The sequence below is a fragment of the Anastrepha ludens genome, chromosome 3 (genome assembly GCF_028408465.1).
Source record: "Anastrepha ludens isolate Willacy chromosome 3, idAnaLude1.1, whole genome shotgun sequence".
NCBI classification, from domain to species: domain Eukaryota; kingdom Metazoa; phylum Arthropoda; class Insecta; order Diptera; family Tephritidae; genus Anastrepha; species Anastrepha ludens.
In genome coordinates this window covers 126,893,562-126,913,448 of record NC_071499.1, presented here as the reverse complement: position 1 = coordinate 126,913,448, position 19,887 = coordinate 126,893,562, and the positions used below count along the sequence as shown (strand labels likewise).

Sequence of the window (19,887 nt, the reverse complement as noted above, 5' to 3'; positions counted from 1 at the left end):
CGGATCACTGATCTTTGTCACAGTGGCACACACTTCTCCCGTTATGCTTTTCAGAATGTAATACTATTATTCTTTTGTAATTTTATTCGAATTTAGAAATTAGTCATATTTTTATCGTTTTATTTATATTTTTCCTATATATTTATATGAATTTGCGCAAATTTTGCAGATTTTTAAATAAAGTGAGGTTAAATTTAATTATTTTGACCAAAGATATGTTGACTTTTCATATATGTATATTATATAGAACATTTTAACTTTCTTTTAAGTTCCTTTGAATGCTAATTGTTAAGAAAATTGCATCTATCGTCTTTTGTATTTAAAAACAGTCAGTTTTACAGCCAAACTTCAAAAGCATATTTGTTATGGGGACACTTAAGATACCCTTGCCGCCATTTTTGCAATTACATTTCGGTATAAGCCACATGCTTGTCTTTGATTATCCAAAAGGAATCAACAATTTCGCCATTTTTGTCATCAGAAACTTGCTCGAAATGTAGATGTGTGTGATTGAATGCTTTCATGCGCGTGTAGCCGTAATCCTATAGAAGATAAAATAAATTAATTTATTAATATTAAAAAAACATATTTCTCAACGTATGATTTAAAAATTTTGACACACAAAAAGCTCATAAATTCGTTTTAAATAAACTCACATTGCTGTGATAGGCGTTCCACTCTGGCAGCGTATGTGAAAATGGTTCGCGTTCCTCTTTGCAGCCAGCCGAGCCTGTTATAATCTGTATTGGTGCCTTGGCATTAGTGTAGGGTGCTTCTAGCGATCCATTGTACACCTTGAAATCATAAATAGGCCAAAGTCGCGTGTAGAAGTGTTCGTGTGCGAAAATCTCTACATCCACACCATTTTTGTAGAATAAATCTTCCAAACCGAACCACTTCACCGGCGGCAAACCTTGTCGTATATATGTCTCCAACTTCTCATTGCAATCGTACTCCTTGTCGTCACTGCAATACATCGGACGATGACCATAGGTGATGATCCATGGGCGTTGTGCACGATTCTCTGGCTTATTGGCTTCGCGTAGATCATCTTCCAACCACTTGAATTGTTTGGTGAGCATCTTGAAACCATAATCTAAAAAGTAATACACCTCGGTGGAGAAGGACACAAAGTGTACGGGACCTAAATCGAAGCTATACCAAAGGCTATCACGTTCACCTGGCATATTGAAACGTGTTTTGTAGTTCGAAAAGTTGCTAAGCATTCCAAAATAAATATTGGTTATTAATTTTCCCATTTCTAGCACTATTCACACTCACTATTTCTCCTCATGATTGCCGGGACACACCATGTATGGCACATAGGCAGCGATGGTTTCCACTTGCCGCATAAATTCATCACCCACACGCGCATTCTCCGTGTCCATGTCATAGGCGAAGTCACCCACATGAATAATGGCATCGTACATGCCCTGTTGGGTATCCTGCTGCAAGCGTGCCAACGATTGCGCATTCTCGTTGCCCATGTCGCCATAGATGGCCAGTCGCGGTTGCCAATCGCTGCCTGCGGGCGATGTAGTGAAAGAGAAGCGCGCCGACCAACCCCAATCACTGCCACAAGAATATTCATAGCGCGTTTGTGGCTTCAAGTCACGCAGCGCCACTTTATGTATGTATTGAGAGCGCTTCTTGGAGCCGCCATCAACGAAGCGTCGCGAATCACCAGTAACATTGACCAAGCTTTTGGCATCGGAGTAGTTTTCGCTGTACAGCACAACTGATTGATTGGTGGGGTTGCGGGTGGACCAGGTGACGACTATGTCATTCAAGCGATCTTTTGAAAATTAGGGGAAGAAGAGAAGAAAAAAATGGTTAGGAGAAAAACGTAATAGAGGCTATTTAAGAACAAACAAAAATTAGTTAAAAATCAAAACCCCACACTAGATCACATAGTATGATACTTATACGAGTTGGATCATATCATACACAAGGGTTATTCAATAGGTGCGCTTCAACTTTTTTCCGATAGGGAGGGCGAACGACGCAATATTTTTTATTTTTCGCTTGTCATTTGTAAACTTCATTAGTATACATTTCATCATGGAACGCTACACACTTGAGCAACGATTGCAAATCGTGCAAATTTTTTATGAAAATAATCGTTCTGTTGCTGCTACTTTAAGAGCATTACGGCCATTTTACGGTCCATTTAACAAGCCGTCCCGTTTTGGGGTTATGTGAAGTCATTGGTCTACAGTAACAAGCCGGCGACGATTTGTGAGCTCAGAGCCAATATTGAACGCGAAATTGCTGGAATTTCGGCCGATTTATGCAAAAGAGTGGTCGAAATTGGGTTCAACGATTGGACTTCGTAAAACGTGCACGCGGTGGTCAATGCAAAAGAAATCGAATTTCATACTTAAATGTATATGTTCAAACTCGATAATAAAAAAAAAATTAGTTAAAAAAGTCAAACCGTTTGTGTTTTATTCAAAAAAGTTCAAAAGTTGAAGCGCTCTTACTGAAAAACCCTATATTAAATCCGATCAAATCTTAATGGCTTAAATTTAATCACATCAGATCTAATCAAATGAAATCAGTCAAATATAGGCACGCCCAATAGAATCAGTAAAGCCAGATCACTTCAAGTTAAGTCAAATTAAAAAAATTCTGGCCAAGTCGGATTTCATCAGATCAATTAAGGTCAAAACATATCAAATCAAAACATGCCAATGAAGTAAATACCAAAGCAAATCAAGTAAAAACAAATCAAAACGCATCACAACGTATCACATCACGTCGAGTCAATTTAAGTCACATCACGTAAGGTCAAATCACATCAAATCGAAAAAAGTCAAGTGAAGTTGTCAAATCAAAATCAAATCATATAAAGTCGAGTGAGGGATGTGTTCGCCATACTCAATAATTACAACAATATTGCGACTCTGTTAATTGCTGATACACAGCTGTTTACCTGCCGCAATACTGCAGATGTTATTTCACGTTGAACGTGTTATTTGAAAATATGGATCAATAACTTCGTTTCATTTCAACTTAATTTTGCGCTAAAAACAATATTAAACTCCAAGTTATTTATTAAATAAAAACTTTCTTTCCACTTCCACTCCGAAATGAATAATTTTATACAGCGCTTGATTAGCTAGTGATGACCATCAAATTGTCAGTATTTTACTGACGAATACGCAACGTTAGCATTGTTGCAGCAATTATGAGACAGAACGTGATGTCATCCCAAAAAAAGAAAAATTGCAGCAATTATTACAGTTCTAATCAAATTAAGTCACATCAAATTATGAAACGTCAGGTCATATCAAATTACATCACGTCATGCAAAATTGAATCAAATCACACCATGTAAAGTCAAGTCATATCAAATTATATCACGTCATATAAAATTGATCAAATCACATCAAGTAACCTAAAGTCGAATCAAATCAAGCTAAGTCAAATCTTTAAATCAGCTCAGATCAAATGAATGAATTGGAGAAAAAATTAAATCGAAACAAATTAAATCATCAAAGGTAAGTAAAATAAAATCGGTTTGAAGACAAATTTGCAAAAATATTAAATTGTATAATAAAAATAAATAAAAATCATGTCATGCCAAATACAGTCTATTCATTTCAAATAAAATTTAAACAAATAACGATGTGTTTACATAATTACATAGGTAAGATATTTAAACCTCGTGTATTGTCAGTACATTTCAATGAAGCATGCACTGATTTGAAGGAAATATCTTCCTTTAATGCAGAAATGCTAATCCCAACATATAGCGGGCGTGGCATCTCACATGTAATGTATAAAAAAATGTACCATTTTGAAAAGAATTGAGAAGGTGTGGTCAATAACAGAATGTTATCCAGCTCTCAGCGAATTTGATAGATTCAGCTGATAGGCGGTTTGAACCGATTTGTTTACACAAAAACTAAGATTGTGTTTTTAATTTACGAAAAAAAAAATTAACCAATGACACTTCATTGTCGTCTGAACAAGGGCTGCTTGGACGAGTGTGTGAATATATGTGAAATGATCGTGCTGAATCCGGCTACCGAGTCCCCCGTTACGTGACAGTCGAAATTCCCCTCACAATTTCTTTTTTCACTATAGTTATTTATTGACCAAACCGTGTAAATCTATCATCCTTGACACCGTACTTATGGTGAAAAGTGTTACAAGGATGATAGATTCCAGGTTTACTCGTTAGGTAAGGTGAAACAAAATTTTTGAGGGGAACTTTGGTAGTGGGCAATTGCAGCAGCTCGCCTGACATAACAATTGCTAGCGCTGGTCTGATAAATAGCATAACCTATGCTATCGCTCGCATCAGACCACTTGCCCATTATCATCTCGATCGAGAGACCTGCCGACTTCGTTTCCGCGGATCACCGGTCATACGTCAACTTTAACAAAGCTATTGGACCAGATTCGCGGAATTTACTGAAGACATCTTCGCAGCCCTACCCACTCCCACCGATGTGCGCGCAGGCGAACGCGCATTCCGCAAGGCGATCACAGCCGCCGCGGCTCGCTTCATACCCGCTGGACGGATCCGGGAATTACGTCCCAATTTCCCAGCCGAAGCAGCCGTTATGGCAAACGAGCGTGACCGTCTACGTCAGGCCGATCCCGGGGATCCTCGAATAAAGGATCTCAATTCGGAGATCCGGCAACTGGTCACCCAACATAAGCGGACCAAATGGGTAGAGCATCTGAAGTCCTGTAACTTCACCTCTGGTGTGAGCAAGCTCCGGTCCACCGTAAGGTCCCTGTCGAACCCGCCGAAGCACAACGACAAGGTGGATATCACCTTCAACGGTCGTACTTCGACGGACCCGAAGAGATGCGCGAGCTATTTTAGCCGGCAATTTATACTGCATCCTTCGGTCGACAGTTCCAAACGTTGTGCCACCAGACGGTTGCACAAACTGCCCTACAACAGTGCACCGCTTACTTTCACCAGCGACGAGGTTCAGGGGGCCATCAAACTAATGAAACCATCAAAAGCCATCGGCCCCGACGGACTAAACATGCTGATGTTGAAAAAACTGGGTCCATTGGGAGTAGAATATCTCACTAAGGTCTTCAATCTGTCCATGGCCACTCTCATCATTCCTGATAAGTGGAAATTAGGGAGAGTGGTCCCACTACTGAAGCCTGGGAAACCCACCAACCAAGGGGAGTCTTATCGCCCGATAACTCTCCTTTCCCCAGTAGTGAAGACACTTGAAGCCCTTCTACTCCCACTCTTCACACAACATCTGGCTCCAGCCCCACACCAGCATGGTTTCCGTAGAGTGCACAGCACCACCACGGCACTCACCGTCATAAACACCCAGGTAAACCGCGGACTAAACCAAAACCGCCCCTGCGAGAGGGCTGTCCTAGTAGCGTTGGACTTACAAAAGGCTTTCGATACAGTCAGCCACGCCACGCTACTAGAATACATTTTACAGTCGACACTCCCGCCAGGGCTGAAGAGGTGGACCGCGAACTACCTGAGTGGTCATCACTCGTCGGTGATATTTCGAGACCAAACCTCCAAACAGAGAAAAATAAAGCAAGGAGTACCGCAGGGTGGTGTCCTTTCACCCTTGCTTTTTAATTTCTATATTTCGAAACTCCCCCAGCCACCAGAGGGAGTCTCACTGGTCTCATACGCCGACGACTGCACGATAATGGCGTCGGGCAATGACATTGATGGCCTATGCTCTAAGGTAAACGACTACCTCGCCCGCCTTTCTTGCTTCTTCACTGCGAGAAACTTAAAACTTTCTGCCACTAAATCCACGGCGACCCTTTTTACCACCTGGACAAAGGAGGTCAAGCTGCAACTTCAGGTGCACGTCGATGATACCCCAATACCGACGGTTAATAACCCCAGAATTTTGGGAGTCACCTTTGACAGCTTGCTCTCCTTCTCAGCGCACACAACCGCTATTGCAACGAGAGTACAGAATCGCATCAAGGTCCTCAAGTCGCTTGCCGGCAGCACTTGGGGCAAAGACAAAGAAATGTTGCTGTCGACTTTCAAAGCAATAGGCCGACCGGTTCTCAACTATATTATGTCGCGCCTATCTGGTCGCCTGGAACCAGTGATACGCAGTGGACGAAGCTCCAGACCTGCCAGAATACTGCCATTAGGACCGCGACAGGATGTCTCCTGATGTCCCCAATTCAACACTTACACGACGAGGCTAACATGCTCCCTGTTAAGGAGCACAACAAAATGCACGGCAAGCAGTTTCTGCTAGGGTGTCACCGTAGGCCTCACCCATGTAGACACCTGCTCGAGCCCGAGCCACCTCCCAGGCACATCAGGAGACACTTCCTCAACTACGTGGACGAGATCCTGGACAAAACAGACAGATCACTCCAGGATCAGACAGTATACAGACAGACCATTAACGACTTCCATCGGGAGACCCTTACCACCTTCTTAAGCTCCCGACCCCCGAATGCCGTTATCGGAGTCCAACCACCACCCATCGCAGACGAAGAGCTCCAGCTTCCCCGAGAGTCCGGCGTAATCTTGGCACAATTACGTTCTGGATACTGTAGCAGGTTCAACTCCTATCTATCCAGAATCGACCCCGACATACTAAACATATGTCCAGCATGTGAAGGCACCCCGCACGACACTAACCACCTTTTCACATGCCCCAACGAACCCACTCATCTAACACCCCTCTCCCTCTGGACCCAACCCGTCGAAACAGCCAGTTTCCTGGGCCTACCGTTAGATGAGCTAGACGAAGACGACCGGTAATTACACTACACTGACAGGGCGAAGATACTGCTACAACAACAACAACAACAGCTACGGCGGCCGATATATTTCTTTATATGCCATTTATTGTTAAATAATAAGTAATATAATCATAAGAATTAAACACATTAGAAGTGCATACATGTTTTTCTTGCAATAATAGTAAAAACAAAATGAAGGAATTTTAATTTATTTTATTTATTCGCATTAAAGGCAAAATGTTGCACAGCCAGCGTCTATTCGTTTTGGAATTATAAAAAAATTATGCGATATTATGCATGCATAATTCTATTATATAAGTATGTATATGTAATATGCGCGAACATGTAAATATAATTATATGATTAATTGAATAATAAAATGAGATATTTGTTGTATAAATCGTATAAAATATTTTGAATAAAATTTGCTTTGGCTACACCAATTGTTTGGCGATGTCACAGCCTATATATGACACATATGGTATATATATATATATGTACGTCGGTATATTTTAAAAATATTTTTGCAAAGTTCAAACCCTCTCCCTAGCTTCAACATAACTGCCATGTTTGTCTTTCACAACCCAGAATGCATCTATTATCTGGCCGTCTTTGTCATCGGATACCTGCTCGAAATATAAATGTGTGCCATTGTGAGCCTTCAAACGTGTGTAACCGAAATCCTGAAAAATAATAACATGAATATGTACAATCAAATATTATGTTTGACTACATTTTTCCTCCGTTTGCTCACCTGACTGTGAAAGGCGCTCCACTTAGGAATTACCTTGAAGAAGGGTTCACGCCCCTCCTTATTGCCCGCCGAACCCGCTATAATATGCACAGGCGCACGTGGATTATGATAGGGCGCCTGTAGTGAGCCATTAAAGACTTGATAGTCATAAATAGGCCATAGCCGCTCATAGCAATGTTCATGCGCCCATATGGACACATCAACGCCCTGCTCATAGAACAGCGGCTCCAGTCCGAACATATGCATCAGCGGCAAACCAGAGCGTACCACAGTTTCATACTGCGAACAATCATCACCATTATCATTGCTACAGTACATTGGACGATGGGCAAAAGTGATGATCCAGGGTCGTTGCTTGCGGTTCTCCGGTCGATTCGCTTCCTGTAAATCACGTACCAGCCACTCGTACTGAAATACCAAACTCTTCAACCCATAATGGAGAAAATAGTAGAGCTCAGTGGAGAAGGCCACAAAGTGTATGGGACCCAAATCGAAGCTATAAAAGAGATTCTCTGTACCACCGGGCATGCTAAAGCGCGCGCGATAATTTGAAAAGTTGCTGGAGTGTGTCAAAATTGAAAAATATAACTTTATTTGCTACACACTCCACATTGCCCGTCTTCACACTACTCACTAAGTTTGCTCGTGATTGCCGGCACACACCATATACGGCACATAAGCGGCTATTGCTTCGAGTTGTCGCATAAATTCGTCACCGACAGCGCCATTCTCTGAATGCATATCGTAAGCAAAGTCACCGACATGCAAAATGGCATCGTACATGCCACGTTGTGTGTCCTGCTGCAAGCGCGGCAACGATTGCGCATTTTCATTACCCAAGTCGCCGTAAATCGCGAAGGAGGGCGACCAGTGCGCATGCACAGGCGGCGTGCGGAACCAAAATTGTGGTGACCAGCCAAGGGGACTGCCACAATGGTAAATGTAGCGTTGCTCAGGTTGTAAATTCGACAAGGTTACCTGTTGTGAAAAAGGAGTAGTTAAAGAGGATTTGGAATGTAAAGCGAATAAAACTTACCCGATGTATGTACTGCGTGCTATGGGCGCTGCCACCATCCACAAACTTCTGTGGTGGTTGCAGCGCTTTTTGCACAAATTCAAAAGTTTCAAGGCCATATTCACAGATAGACTCTTTGGTATCGTCGCGTGTTGACCAAGTGACAACCAAATCGCGGATGGACTCTTCAAAATATAGAATATTTTCAAAATATGTGATTGGTATTTTTAGGCAGACGGCTTTCACAAAAGTGATAGTGAATATGTAAACATGTATGTTGCTAAAAGTTTGGGTTTGAATACCGTCTGAAGCTAATTAAATAAAAGCATGTCATACTTAACCACTTTATTTTATTTAGTTAAAATTATATTTACAAATTAATTGACTAAAACCCAAGAAATACTTCAGATGCTTAAAAAACTACAGTTATGTACTACAAATATTCATATATATGTATATATATGTGTGTATATGTATATATATTTCTTAAGAGTTTAAACACTCAAATTAAAACCATAAAAATTATTTTAATGTTGCATCAATTTCATAAGTGCATATGTATGTATGTATGTATATAAGCGTTTGTGCGTTGACAAAATTTCTTGCTGTGTTTAACAAGTGAATAAAAGATAAATAAAAAAGGTACAGTATACTTGAGATTCACTTAAATTCGCGTTTAATTATTACTTTATGAGCCAATGGTTCGATTGTTTCAAATGGAATGTTGATATTTCGATATTTATAGCCAACTTAAACTATGCCAATGCAATGCAATAGCTTCTTCTAGACTTATTGTTCTTCGTTTTCCAATTTAGTGCTCTTTCGGAACACTTGTGTATCCTTAACTCCTCTATCTAAACTTAAAATTACAAATAGCTGCCGTGTTTGTCTTTGATTATCCAAAATGAATCGATTATTTCACCATTTTTATCATCGGACACTTGCTCGAAGTAGATATGTGTGTGATTGTATGCCTTCATCCGTGTGTAGCCATAGTCCTACGATATTAAAATTATTACACAATTAAATTTGTCCTTTTTTAATCGCCTCGACTGCAACTCACCTGGCTATGAAAGGCGCTCCACCCGGGCGTATCCCTTTCGAATGGTTCACGTCCCTCCTTACAGCCTGCCGACCCGGTTATCAAATGCACTGGCGCACCCGGATTGCGATATGGCTCTGCCAATGAACCGTTATATACGGTATAATTGTAAATAGGCCATAAACGTTCATAAGAATGCTCGTGTGCCCATATCTCTACGTCTACTCCATGTTGGTAAAAGAGCTCCTCCAATCCGAACATGTGCAGAAAGGGCCAGCCAACCCGCGTTAACGTCTCAGAATGCGTACAATCGTCACCATTCCCATTGCTACAGTACATTGGCCGGTGGCCATAGACGATTATCCATGGATGCCGTGCACGATTCTCTGGTTGATTGGCCGCCTCCAGGTCACGCACAAGCCATTCGTATTGAAAAACGAGCATCTTCAAACCGTAATTGAGAAAATAATACATTTCCGTTGAGATACCTATGAAATGTACCGGTCCTAAATCGAAGCTGTAGAAAAGATTTTCCGTGCCACTGGGCATACTGAAACGCGCACGATAATTTGAAAAGTTGCTGCACACGAATAAGTTCAATAAATTTAGTTTGCATTGGATTTCACTTTCTAAACAAATTTCGAACTCACTACTTCTCCTCGTGATTTCCCGGCACCACCATGTACGGCACATAGGCGGCAATCGTTTCCACTTGCCGCATGAATTCATCGCCTACACGCGCATCGTCCGTATTCATGTCGTAGGCAAAATCGCCAACGTGTATTATTGCATCATACATACCGCTCTGGGTGTCCTGTTGCAGGCGTGCCAACGATTGCGCATTTTCATTACCCATATCGCCGTAGAGTGCCACAGTTGGCGACCAATCGTCTCCACTAGGTACTGTACGAAACTCGAAGCGTGGTGACCAACCCAATTTGCCACCACAGTGGTACGCGTAAGTGCGATTGGGCAAGAGATTAAGTAACTTCACCTGTTGTACATATTGAAATCGGAGAGTAGAAACAAATAAATAAAACGGCGTTCTTCAAATATAGCTCAAGAAAACAATAACAATGCAGTGAAATGCAAATTAGTAAATTGTAGATGGCGCCAGCCTTTTTTACAAGGTCACAAAATGTGGCACGAAACGGTGCTCAGGGACCCATACGCCAATCATACTAATATATTACATTTACTTGACCAGCAAAGTGCTAACTTTACCCTATGTATGTACTGCGATTTTTGCTTATCACCGCCATCCACAAACTTCAGGGAAGTACCATTGGCGTGCTGCGTTAAACCATCGAAACCGTACTCGACAATGGATTCAATGGCATCATCACGTGTGGACCATGTTACCACAACTTCATTGGGTTGTTCTGTAAATACAGAAGTAGCAAACAGACATGATTGCAGTAGTGCCAATGAAACTTGTGATAATAAAGGCTGCTAAAAGTGTAGGTACATTTCAAATATTCTTTGTATTATTACTAAACAACAAAAATATAATACGCACTATTAGAAAATATATAAATATAATAATTCCATTGCATTGGTCATTGTTATTGTTTTCTTATCTCGGTTTGCCTTTTTTCTGTCAGCACCGCAAACTTATTAGAGAACTGCCATATGTTCTATGCTAGCTTATCAGCGTAAGCTACTAAATGCGAACAATAGAGTGCCTTGTATTGGCGAATTGGCGTCAAGTGTAAGCGAGGATTTGAAAAAACCAAACTAGGCCATGAAGACAAACATATGTATGTACGTACCTACCTACACACTTAATAACTGAAATGATGCGATTACTATTTCTTTATGCAAATACAGATTTACATTCGAAATCCGTTTCAGAGACATCTTAGAAATATCTTACTGATAGTTTTATAACTCTTAACATTGTCAAATCGTAGTTTTCAATTAAGCAAGCACGCGCTCAATTAATTTTAAAAGTAGTTAGTAATAACATAGAAAGAAAAAAATTCGAGATCAGACCTCTTGACACAACTCTCAAAAATATTTTTAGCGTATAACTTATAAGATTCATTTGGGCCGATGGAAGATTGTTTCCCCTTAATTTGTATGCAGTTAAGCACTTATTTTAGCCTATCCCTAATTATACTAAATTTACTACATGCCTCAGTACTAAAATATGTAATTATTACTCACATGCATTTTCCGAAAAGAAAGCAATAAGGCACTTTCCGAGTATATAATTCTTAAATAGTTCCGCATTAATGAAATGAAAAGAAACTCCGCGCTGCGTAACACATTGAAACATACCAAAAAAAAAAACTGGAGTGAATGCAAGTTTTTATTATTCGTTTTTTTTTTTGTATAAAAATTCTTTAGCAACAATGCATTTTGAAGGTCTTAACACAAGTGTAAAAGTACGATTAAACATTGAATGATGAAGACCTTATATAATTTTAAATATAATACGCATTTTAATATTTAATACATCCATATAACAAGCAGGTTTCATATTCTATTACATTAGAATTTAATTTCCTTTTTTGCATGATCAAGTGTGCCTAAATGTGTTTTTATTGTAGCCCCGTTTTCCCCTATTTTTATGAAGTAGTGCGTTTGCTAATATCATTGCTACTTCGTAAATACTCAACAATATACAAACAAAACTTATTGGGAAGCAACATGAGAAGTAGTATTGGTGTCAATATTCATTTTACATTTTAAATTTTTTTTTATTTTGTGTCTTTGCAATGAATGCAAGTATAATTAATTGCGAAATCAAAAATAATTACTATATATTAATATTTGCAATTCACTTTTCAACACAGCCTTACATTTATGCCTACTCACCACCAAATGCCAAGTGCACTTGCTCCGGCTGCAAGTGGCGTACTTTGTTCAAAGTTTCCAAATCGGAAATGAGTTCCTCCGACTTTTGGGCAGCAACGCTGGCCAGCAAAGGAAATAAAATTAACAGCAACGAACGCATTGAGTTCCACAATTTATCCGCCACTGAATAAGAGTTGAATTTAATAATTTACTTATATAATATATGCACTAAATATGCATATATATTCAAATGTTTTAATTGTGCTTGACGAATTGGATGATATAAATGATGCGATAAAATAACACAATTCTTTAACACACTGCTAAAATAAACCAAAAATGACAAACAAAAATAAAGGCAGCCGCAGAACGAAACGTATTGTAATACGCGTAGTCCTCAGAGTTGTATTTACCTACGTTAAAAGCATTACGTGACGTTAGCAATAAGAGCAAATGCGATTTGACACCATGCCATTTCTTTGATTGATTGATAAGTATTCTTTTAATGAATTCATTTTTAAATTTTGTCTAGTTCATTCTCCTTTATTTCTCGTTAATATTTTTTTCATTAATAATAATAACATTTACTATTGGACATTTCATTTATTTTTATTTAGTTTTTGATATAAACTATCTAAGATCTGACTTATGCCAACATAATCTTTAGCCGAAGTTTCTAATAAATCCCACTCGTTTTTTAGCTCCAGAAGATTTAGACCATCTATTATCTCTGCACTGCTCAATTTACCTTCTAAATCCTGCTTATTCGCCAATATCAACACGAAAAGTTCTTTGGGTATAATTGCTTTCTGAAACATTTCATGCATCGCCCTGCTTGCCACTTTCAATCTTTCCATTCCCGCTGCTGCATCAATTACGAATACAATGGCATGCGTAGTATCTCCAAGATAATGCCTCCATAAGCCTTTTATTTTACACTGACCCCCAAGATCCCAAAACGCAAATACAACATCTTTATATTTTACATCACTGACATCAAAACCGATTGTGGGGCGGGTTTCTGTGAAGTTTCTGCCCAATAAACTATTAAAATTAGCGGTTTTTCCAGCGTCATTTAAGCCCATTAGGCAGACATGAAAATATTCTTCTACATTTGGTGATTCTGATGTCACCATCCCTGCACCAAGGAATGCAAAAAAACACACGCAAAGTACTTTTTTCCACCGTCTTAACATTCTGGGAATCTAAACATACTGCGTGTAAGCAATTGATATTTGAATGCAATACAAATATTTATGGTACACAAAAACGAGTACTAGTAATAGACATGCGCAGGTGAATTTGTTATATAGCGTTTACATGTACCGTTTATTATATTGCCGTAGCAGGGAAACACTTTTTGCATACTCATTTGAGAAATGCAGTTGGTGTGACAGTTCATGTGCGCATATGAATGTGTGTTGTTCTGTGACGTAGGCCCAATTATAGTGAAAACAATTGATTCGTGTATTTATAAATATTATGTGAATGCCTCTAAGATCGCAAAAGATAAGTAATTAACGTTTCTATTAAACATTTCATCTAATGTGTTTTAAATAGTACTTTTCAAGACAAATCTTTGCAAAGTGCAGTTACTAGAGCAGTTTATTGTTGTTGCAATTTGGTGTTCCTTTTTTGATCCGTATGTTTGTATACATTCTGACTCAATTGTCAAACTCAAACCACCAAATTACTGGAACAAAATACATACAAATATTGTTGCGCTTGCAACGTTACCTTGGTACTACTCGTATTCAAGCAAAATTCTCACTCTTTTTACCGTGCTACCATTCAATTATTTTCAAGTGATCTGGCAGGCCGTTTATCGATGCACCTTTAAGTGACAATTACCAGAGAACATTTAAAATTCTCTACAATTACTTTGTTTTGATTTTGTTTAGAGTGTAAATTTTATTATTTAATTTTTACGAAAACATATATATTGAAAATGAGTAGCAATGCTGGCAGCGCTCGTGCATTGCCACAATCGAAGGAAGCACTGCTGAAATCCTATAACACACGTCTCAAAGAAGATGTACGTAGCATGTTGGAGAATTTCGAAGGCAAGTTTAAAGCAAAAACAGCTACATTCAGTTAACTTTTTTACACAAATATTTAGTACTATTTAATTGAAAATGTTGCACTGAGACGCTTATTGCGCGTGCTTGACAGCATTTGTTGCAACTGTTGCAATCCTTCAGACAGTCCCGTACTATTTATGGCGCAGCATTCTTGAATGGCCCATTGCTGTGATAGTGTCCGCAACTGCAATAATGCCACCAATTGTTCAGCACCTAATGCGCCCGGCAAATCCTGTTTATTAGCAAATAAAAGAAAAACTGCTTCGGCCAGCTCCGGGCGACACCACAACCAACGTAACTCATCTATGGCGCGTGGCAACCGGCGTACATCTGTCGCATCAATTACAAAGATAATGGCACGCGTATTTTGATTGTAATTCTGCCAAAGTGTACGTGTACTCGGGTGAGCACCGCTAACATCCCAAATATTTAGCAACATTTTACCGCAACGCACGTTTTCCACATTGAAGCCAACAGTGGGTAGTGGATCTACATTACGTTCCAATTTCAGCTGATAAAGTATAGTTGTTTTTCCGGCACTATCTAGACCTAACATACCAACACGCAATTCCGGTTCAGCTTTAGGAAACCGACGTCCAAATAACTGCGATAAACGACCGCCCATTTCGTGGATACTTAAGAAAACTCAAGTGAAGAATAATTCTGCACCCAAAAAATAGTGTACAGCCTGGAATACGGTCGGCAAGCAAGTGTTTTCGATGCACTGATAAGTGAAGGCTAGCACAGTTTAGTTTTTAAAAAGCCACGCAGTGGTAAACTTGTGTATACAACTGTATTAAACTTAGGAATATGCGGTTGCCAATAGTCATGCATTGGGTCTATCAGCAGCTGTTGGTTTGAAAAAACATACACATCACTCTTTTATGATTCAGCCATTATAGACAAAACTCTGCATAGTTTGCTATTACAGCCGGCAAAACAAAGTGCACAGACACATGGTATGTACAAATAGTATTAGTGAATATGAGTATAAGTATATACTCTTATTGTACAAGTAATTGGAAAACCCGATTACCGCTTCTATATTAATAAAATAATGATGCCAGAAATTGCGTATGCGTTGTTGACCTCCAGTTTCGCAGACAGTGAAAGGTATATTTTTGTATTCCACAGTCGTAACATTCAAGTCAGTGGTAGGAATAATCGTGACTACTTCGCCATCCAGACCTACCATGAGGATACGTATGCTCTTCTTACCCAAAAAGTAATTGAGTAGATTGGAAATGGACGTTCCCATATAAAATATTATATGAGGATATTGCGCAAACTTTTTGAATCGTTTACAACGTAACAGGTTTTTGAAAACTTTAAACAACGAGCTTGTTAACTATATTTTGAACTATTTTTACATTATTTAAATAAATATTTCAACACTTAATGTAGTTACTCCCTACTAAACGCTTACATTTAATGCACTCTATTTTCTTATCTCATTTTAGAAATAATTAAATTGGCGCGTGGTGAAGGTGACTCTCAGATCTCGAAAACAACACAGTGTGAACAGGACACTTACGAAATGCAAGTGCGAGCTGCGAATATCGGTAAGTATGAACACGTAATCTTCTTTCTCTCATTATTTCCGGATGGAAGTCGCCATTTGTAGGCTAAGGCCCTCTTGGTTCGCAAACTTCCGGCAGACAAATCCTTGTTTTCCATTTACGTCTTTATATTTAATTTTAAATACTTCTTTAACTAAAGTTTGCAATACAACCCTGTAATGACCTCTCTCTCTCATCTTCTAGTACGCGCCGGGGAATCACTCATGAAACTTGTGTCAGACATTAAACAATATTTGATTCTGAACGATTTTCACTCGGTCAATGAAGCGATCACTAACAACTCGCAGTTATTTCGTTCGAAACAAATGGAATGCGATAAGAAGCTAATGAAATTGCGTGATGAAATGGCAATGGATTTATACGATCTCGAAGAGGAATATTATACTAGCATATTTAAATGAAAATAAATTTAATTCTAAATTACAATACATTCGTTTATACTGATGCAAATGAAAATGGTACTTGGGTAAGCATATTTAATATTGAGTTGCCGACTAAGTTTCGTTGTCATTACTTTCATCGTCCAAGTATTCGAAATGCGTTTTGCGTATACAATACGCCGCCGTTGTATCTTTGTTAGGACTGATCTTTTGAGGAGACAATGGTTTGCCATCGCCGATCGGACGTTTGCTGTGGAACGATTTCAAATTTTTTATATATACCTATAGGTTGTTCCATTCTACTTTCACCTTTATCGCTCACCTTTTTTTCGGCAACCGTGCCTTGCCTGGTATTCTACAAAATGCGCGCAAGTATTCGGGCAAACTTGGTGGCTCCATATTGCCGTATGTTATACCAAAAATGTGACCTGGATATACTGCGGAGGCGAGTACTTTCAAATTGAAAGGGCTTGGCAGAGGAGAATAGTGTATTTCGAAATAATTATTCGATTTATCTTTCACCCGCTTTTCAGTTGTTAATTTGACGGTAACTAATACCTCTGAATTGTGACAACTGAAATTTTAATCCAAATTGTATTTATACATTTAAAAAAAAAATTTACATACTGTGTTGAGCACTCCTCCTTATTTGGTTCGTGTTCAACGAATATACGCGCCTTTTCAGCGTCCATCTGAAAATGTTCCAAGTACAAAAAATGACCATGGAAATTCAGGAAGGTGTCATTTAAGTGCACCAAACCGCGAAGTTGATTTCCCAACTCGGCCACTAATTCCTCACTGCCAAATATAGGCACCAGCAGCTGTATTTTATCAAATACTTTGCTTTTGCTGGTGTAAAGATAAGAAGTAGCTTAAGTAGTATACGTAGAGTGATGGATCAATGAGAAACTTACTGTAATATACGGTCTAATTCTTCCACAATATCGTTCAATTCACTAGGATTACAGGGGCTCGTTGCACGCCTTAAATCCAAGTATAGTTTCTCAACTCCTAAGGAAATGCATGAAACAAAAGCATCATCTAGTAAAATTTCCCGTAAGAATACACAAGCGCCGGCATACAAGTGGGTTATTTTACCCTCTACAAAACAAATGTATTTCAACAAATGTTACAAATTGTAGAAAAAGTAGAAACTCCAGAATTCCCACCTCTTTGTATGAGTACCATAATGTTTCGAGTTGCTGAGATCTCCTCGAATACATACACCCTAACGCGTTTTTCATCGCTGAGATGCAAAACTTGTGGGTTTTTCGAAGGGTCCAGGAAGATAAAATTTGAGTCCGTCAGCAACTGCACAATTTTCAAAAAAGAATGTGTTTTGTAATAATGAATTTGGTTAAAATATATTGTACACACTTGCTCCGTATTGCTATTGAAATGCACCTTCAGCCGCCAAGCGAGCGCCTTAGTCGTATATATTTTTGGTACTCTTTTCGGCAGCTGCAGTTGTTTTAAATCGTACAGGCGTGTAATGAACACTTTTTGAGTAGGCTGGAAACAAATTTTTATTTTATTTACGGATAAATACACATGTTTAAAGATCATCATTTACATTGTACACTTTCGGCATATCATCGAATAAGAATTCCTCGCCATATTCAAGAAATTTCATTCTGCTTGGCTTTGATAATATTTAAACTTTCTTATATTTTCACACACAAATTAACATAAAGTGAGTATAAAATCTTACAGTTTAAATAAGCCGGCGAATCAATGAATACCTTAGGTGACGCCTTAACAAAACAGTTACCAAGCCGCCAAGGTGGATTTACTAATTATTATATTATATCATACATATATCATTGTTTATTATATTATAAATTCGCCTTGCAGGGCGTCTTAACAAAACAGATACTACCTTGACAGTTACTTGATTTTTCACTCGATCATTTTAGCCCGCGTATACCTTTGATTAAAGCAAAGCAACGAACAGCTGTTCGAGTCACCGCTTTTGACACAGAGTGATTGAATCGTGGAAAGTTTGAGAGCCATGGTACTGTTTTACAAAAAATAATATTTTGAGGAAATATTTTTATATCAGAGTTAATAAATGGTATTTGAACAAAATAGAAAATAAAGAAAACACATTTCAATTTGTTAGTTAAATGCTTTTGATTGAACATGTGGTAATAATATATTGCTTTCACAGCAATGATTGCAATTGGGAGTGGTTGCATGATAAGAAGAAGAGTCGTATTTTTTAGCCATTTGGTCAGCTCAGCTGGTAGCTATTTATTTTATATTAGATTAATTTAAATACTAATTTTACGTGAATGAAAATTGTTTAGTAAAGGAAGAAACGACAATTTAGAGTAAAAGACCAGCTTAGAGTTAACTACGACCGTAGGCGCAATGAACTTCCTGCGACAGACATTCAACGTTACGAAACAGTTGTCACAAAAAGGTTTGTTATGTACACATGGAGAACTCAGCTGCTCCCATGCAATCTACCAAGTAGTTATTTATTAATTTTTCTTAAATTTATATTGGTTTAGTGCTCAGCGGTAATCTGTTCCAGTCTATACAAAATGGCAGTCTATTCGAGCCTGCCAGCCGCATGGCCTCACTGAACCAAATGCATCGCACTGGTCCACACTACAAAAAGCGTCCACCACGTCAACCGCTCGACGGAAAACCTTTCGCAAAGGGCGTTGTCCTTAAGACACTCATCAAGAAACCGAAAAAGCCCAATTCGGCAAATCGTAAATGCGTATTGGTACGTTTATCTACCGGCAAGGAAATGGTCGCTTATATACCCGGCGAAGGACACAACTTACAGGAGCATAACATTGTGCTATGCCGTGTAGGACGCTTGCAAGACGTACCTGGCGTAAAGTTAAAATGTGTGCGTGGCGTCTACGATTTGGCGCATGTTATTAAAAAGTGAATAGTGGTGGAACCTATTTTCCTTAAATAATATACATAGGTGTACACTTATATACAATTAAAAATAAAATATCCAAGAACGTAGTAAACCCGGTCACACTTCTATTGAAAATACATATCTACAAATTTATATCTAACCCTTTTGCGGAGCATCTACATGCACTGAATGAGTTTGCGTTTTTCGCGTATAACTTTTGCCGTTTTATTGTTTATCTATTTTTCTTTGTCGGCTGTTATTTTCCGTAGGGGCACGATATTGTTTACGTTTAGCATGCGTTGATTTCAATATCCGAGAGATTTGTTTACCGCGCGTGCCAGGCATGCGCTCCAATCAGAGGAGACGGAAGGATTGAGCCGCAATTACAAGGATGATGGAGCAAGTTTTAGAAGGGCACTTGGAAGATATTAATGGCAGGACATTGTAGCTAGGGAATTGTAAATGCTATAGGCGAGTTAAAACGGCAATATATTCATGGATACAAGCATCCGAGTATTTTCTCATTTCATATTACAATGCACAAGTAATATTACCAGCGGTTTTGTGTCTTTGTAAGCGCATTCTTGTCACTTTTTTGTACATTTGCTGGCTTTGTA

The 19,887-nt window shown here is 38.9% G+C and overlaps 6 protein-coding genes across 9 annotated transcripts; 2 read left to right on the top strand and 4 right to left on the bottom strand.

Annotated features, from left to right (window-relative positions):
* Positions 1-218: 218 nt before the first annotated feature.
* Positions 219-12,753, bottom strand: LOC128859111 (acid phosphatase type 7). Of its 4 annotated transcripts, none has more exons than XM_054095854.1 (5): positions 12,367-12,753; positions 8,523-8,686; positions 8,121-8,464; positions 7,487-7,982; positions 6,932-7,415 (listed from the first exon to the last, which is right to left on the bottom strand). In XM_054095854.1, exons 1-5 carry the CDS (start codon positions 12,503-12,505, stop codon positions 7,266-7,268), a joined length of 1,293 nt encoding a protein of 430 aa, XP_053951829.1. In that variant the 5' UTR covers positions 12,506-12,753; the 3' UTR covers positions 6,932-7,265. The 4 variants fall into 4 exon arrangements, with proteins under 4 accessions (XP_053951827.1, XP_053951829.1, XP_053951826.1 ...); XM_054095851.1 differs by having other exon boundaries at positions 7,487-8,045; positions 12,367-12,752; XM_054095853.1 differs by lacking the exons at positions 6,932-7,415; positions 7,487-7,982; positions 8,121-8,464; positions 8,523-8,686 and adding exons at positions 8,868-9,499; positions 9,565-10,123; positions 10,194-10,537; positions 10,768-10,925 and having other exon boundaries at positions 12,367-12,741.
* A 129-nt stretch (positions 12,754-12,882) lies between these two features.
* On the bottom strand, positions 12,883-13,978 carry LOC128859114 (uncharacterized). The gene has a single exon (XM_054095857.1). It carries the CDS (start codon positions 13,539-13,541, stop codon positions 12,945-12,947), a length of 597 nt encoding a protein of 198 aa, XP_053951832.1. The 5' UTR covers positions 13,542-13,978; the 3' UTR covers positions 12,883-12,944.
* A 177-nt stretch (positions 13,979-14,155) lies between these two features.
* Positions 14,156-16,432, top strand: LOC128859117 (mediator of RNA polymerase II transcription subunit 22). Its single transcript, XM_054095860.1, has 3 exons — positions 14,156-14,408; positions 15,887-15,988; positions 16,190-16,432. The coding sequence occupies exons 1-3, from the start codon at positions 14,294-14,296 to the stop codon at positions 16,405-16,407; spliced, it is 435 nt and encodes a 144-aa protein (XP_053951835.1). The 5' UTR covers positions 14,156-14,293; the 3' UTR covers positions 16,408-16,432.
* LOC128859115 (ADP-ribosylation factor 4-like) lies at positions 14,415-15,051 on the bottom strand. Its single transcript, XM_054095858.1, has one exon. It carries the CDS (start codon positions 15,049-15,051, stop codon positions 14,467-14,469), a length of 585 nt encoding a protein of 194 aa, XP_053951833.1. The 3' UTR covers positions 14,415-14,466.
* LOC128859113 (uncharacterized) lies at positions 16,399-18,265 on the bottom strand. Its single transcript, XM_054095855.1, has 7 exons — positions 17,960-18,265; positions 17,764-17,898; positions 17,556-17,697; positions 17,301-17,487; positions 17,014-17,235; positions 16,709-16,960; positions 16,399-16,636 (listed from the first exon to the last, which is right to left on the bottom strand). The coding sequence occupies exons 1-7, from the start codon at positions 18,017-18,019 to the stop codon at positions 16,501-16,503; spliced, it is 1,134 nt and encodes a 377-aa protein (XP_053951830.1). The 5' UTR covers positions 18,020-18,265; the 3' UTR covers positions 16,399-16,500.
* Positions 18,266-18,585: 320 nt separating this feature from the next.
* LOC128859116 (40S ribosomal protein S12, mitochondrial) lies at positions 18,586-19,382 on the top strand. Its single transcript, XM_054095859.1, has 2 exons — positions 18,586-18,811; positions 18,903-19,382. The coding sequence occupies exons 1-2, from the start codon at positions 18,760-18,762 to the stop codon at positions 19,292-19,294; spliced, it is 444 nt and encodes a 147-aa protein (XP_053951834.1). The 5' UTR covers positions 18,586-18,759; the 3' UTR covers positions 19,295-19,382.
* The last annotated feature ends 505 nt before the right edge of the window (positions 19,383-19,887 follow it).

Bases quoted from the DNA above. Each gene is read 5' to 3' on its own strand.
- LOC128859111 (XM_054095851.1), bottom strand. From the start codon at position 12,505: ATGCGTTCGTTGCTGTTAATTTTATTTCCTTTGCTGGCCAGCGTTGCT. The intron at 8,465-8,522 runs GTAAGTTTTATT...TTTTCACAACAG, and splicing joins GCACGCAGTACATACATCGG to GTAACCTTGTCGAATTTACA. The intron at 7,416-7,486 runs GTGAGCAAACGG...ATTATTTTTCAG, and splicing joins GGAGCGCCTTTCACAGTCAG to GATTTCGGTTACACACGTTT.
- LOC128859114 (XM_054095857.1), bottom strand. From the start codon at position 13,541: ATGTTAAGACGGTGGAAAAAAGTACTTTGCGTGTGTTTTTTTGCATTC.
- LOC128859117 (XM_054095860.1), top strand. From the start codon at position 14,294: ATGAGTAGCAATGCTGGCAGCGCTCGTGCATTGCCACAATCGAAGGAA. The intron at 14,409-15,886 runs GCAAGTTTAAAG...ATCTCATTTTAG, and splicing joins CATGTTGGAGAATTTCGAAG to AAATAATTAAATTGGCGCGT. The intron at 15,989-16,189 runs GTAAGTATGAAC...CTCATCTTCTAG, and splicing joins AGTGCGAGCTGCGAATATCG to TACGCGCCGGGGAATCACTC.
- LOC128859115 (XM_054095858.1), bottom strand. From the start codon at position 15,051: ATGGGCGGTCGTTTATCGCAGTTATTTGGACGTCGGTTTCCTAAAGCT.
- LOC128859113 (XM_054095855.1), bottom strand. From the start codon at position 18,019: ATGAAATTTCTTGAATATGGCGAGGAATTCTTATTCGATGATATGCCG. The intron at 17,698-17,763 runs GTGTGTACAATA...AAAATTGTGCAG, and splicing joins TCAATAGCAATACGGAGCAA to TTGCTGACGGACTCAAATTT. The intron at 17,236-17,300 runs GTAAGTTTCTCA...TCTTTACACCAG, and splicing joins GAATTAGACCGTATATTACA to CAAAAGCAAAGTATTTGATA.
- LOC128859116 (XM_054095859.1), top strand. From the start codon at position 18,760: ATGAACTTCCTGCGACAGACATTCAACGTTACGAAACAGTTGTCACAA. The intron at 18,812-18,902 runs GTTTGTTATGTA...ATATTGGTTTAG, and splicing joins GAAACAGTTGTCACAAAAAG to TGCTCAGCGGTAATCTGTTC.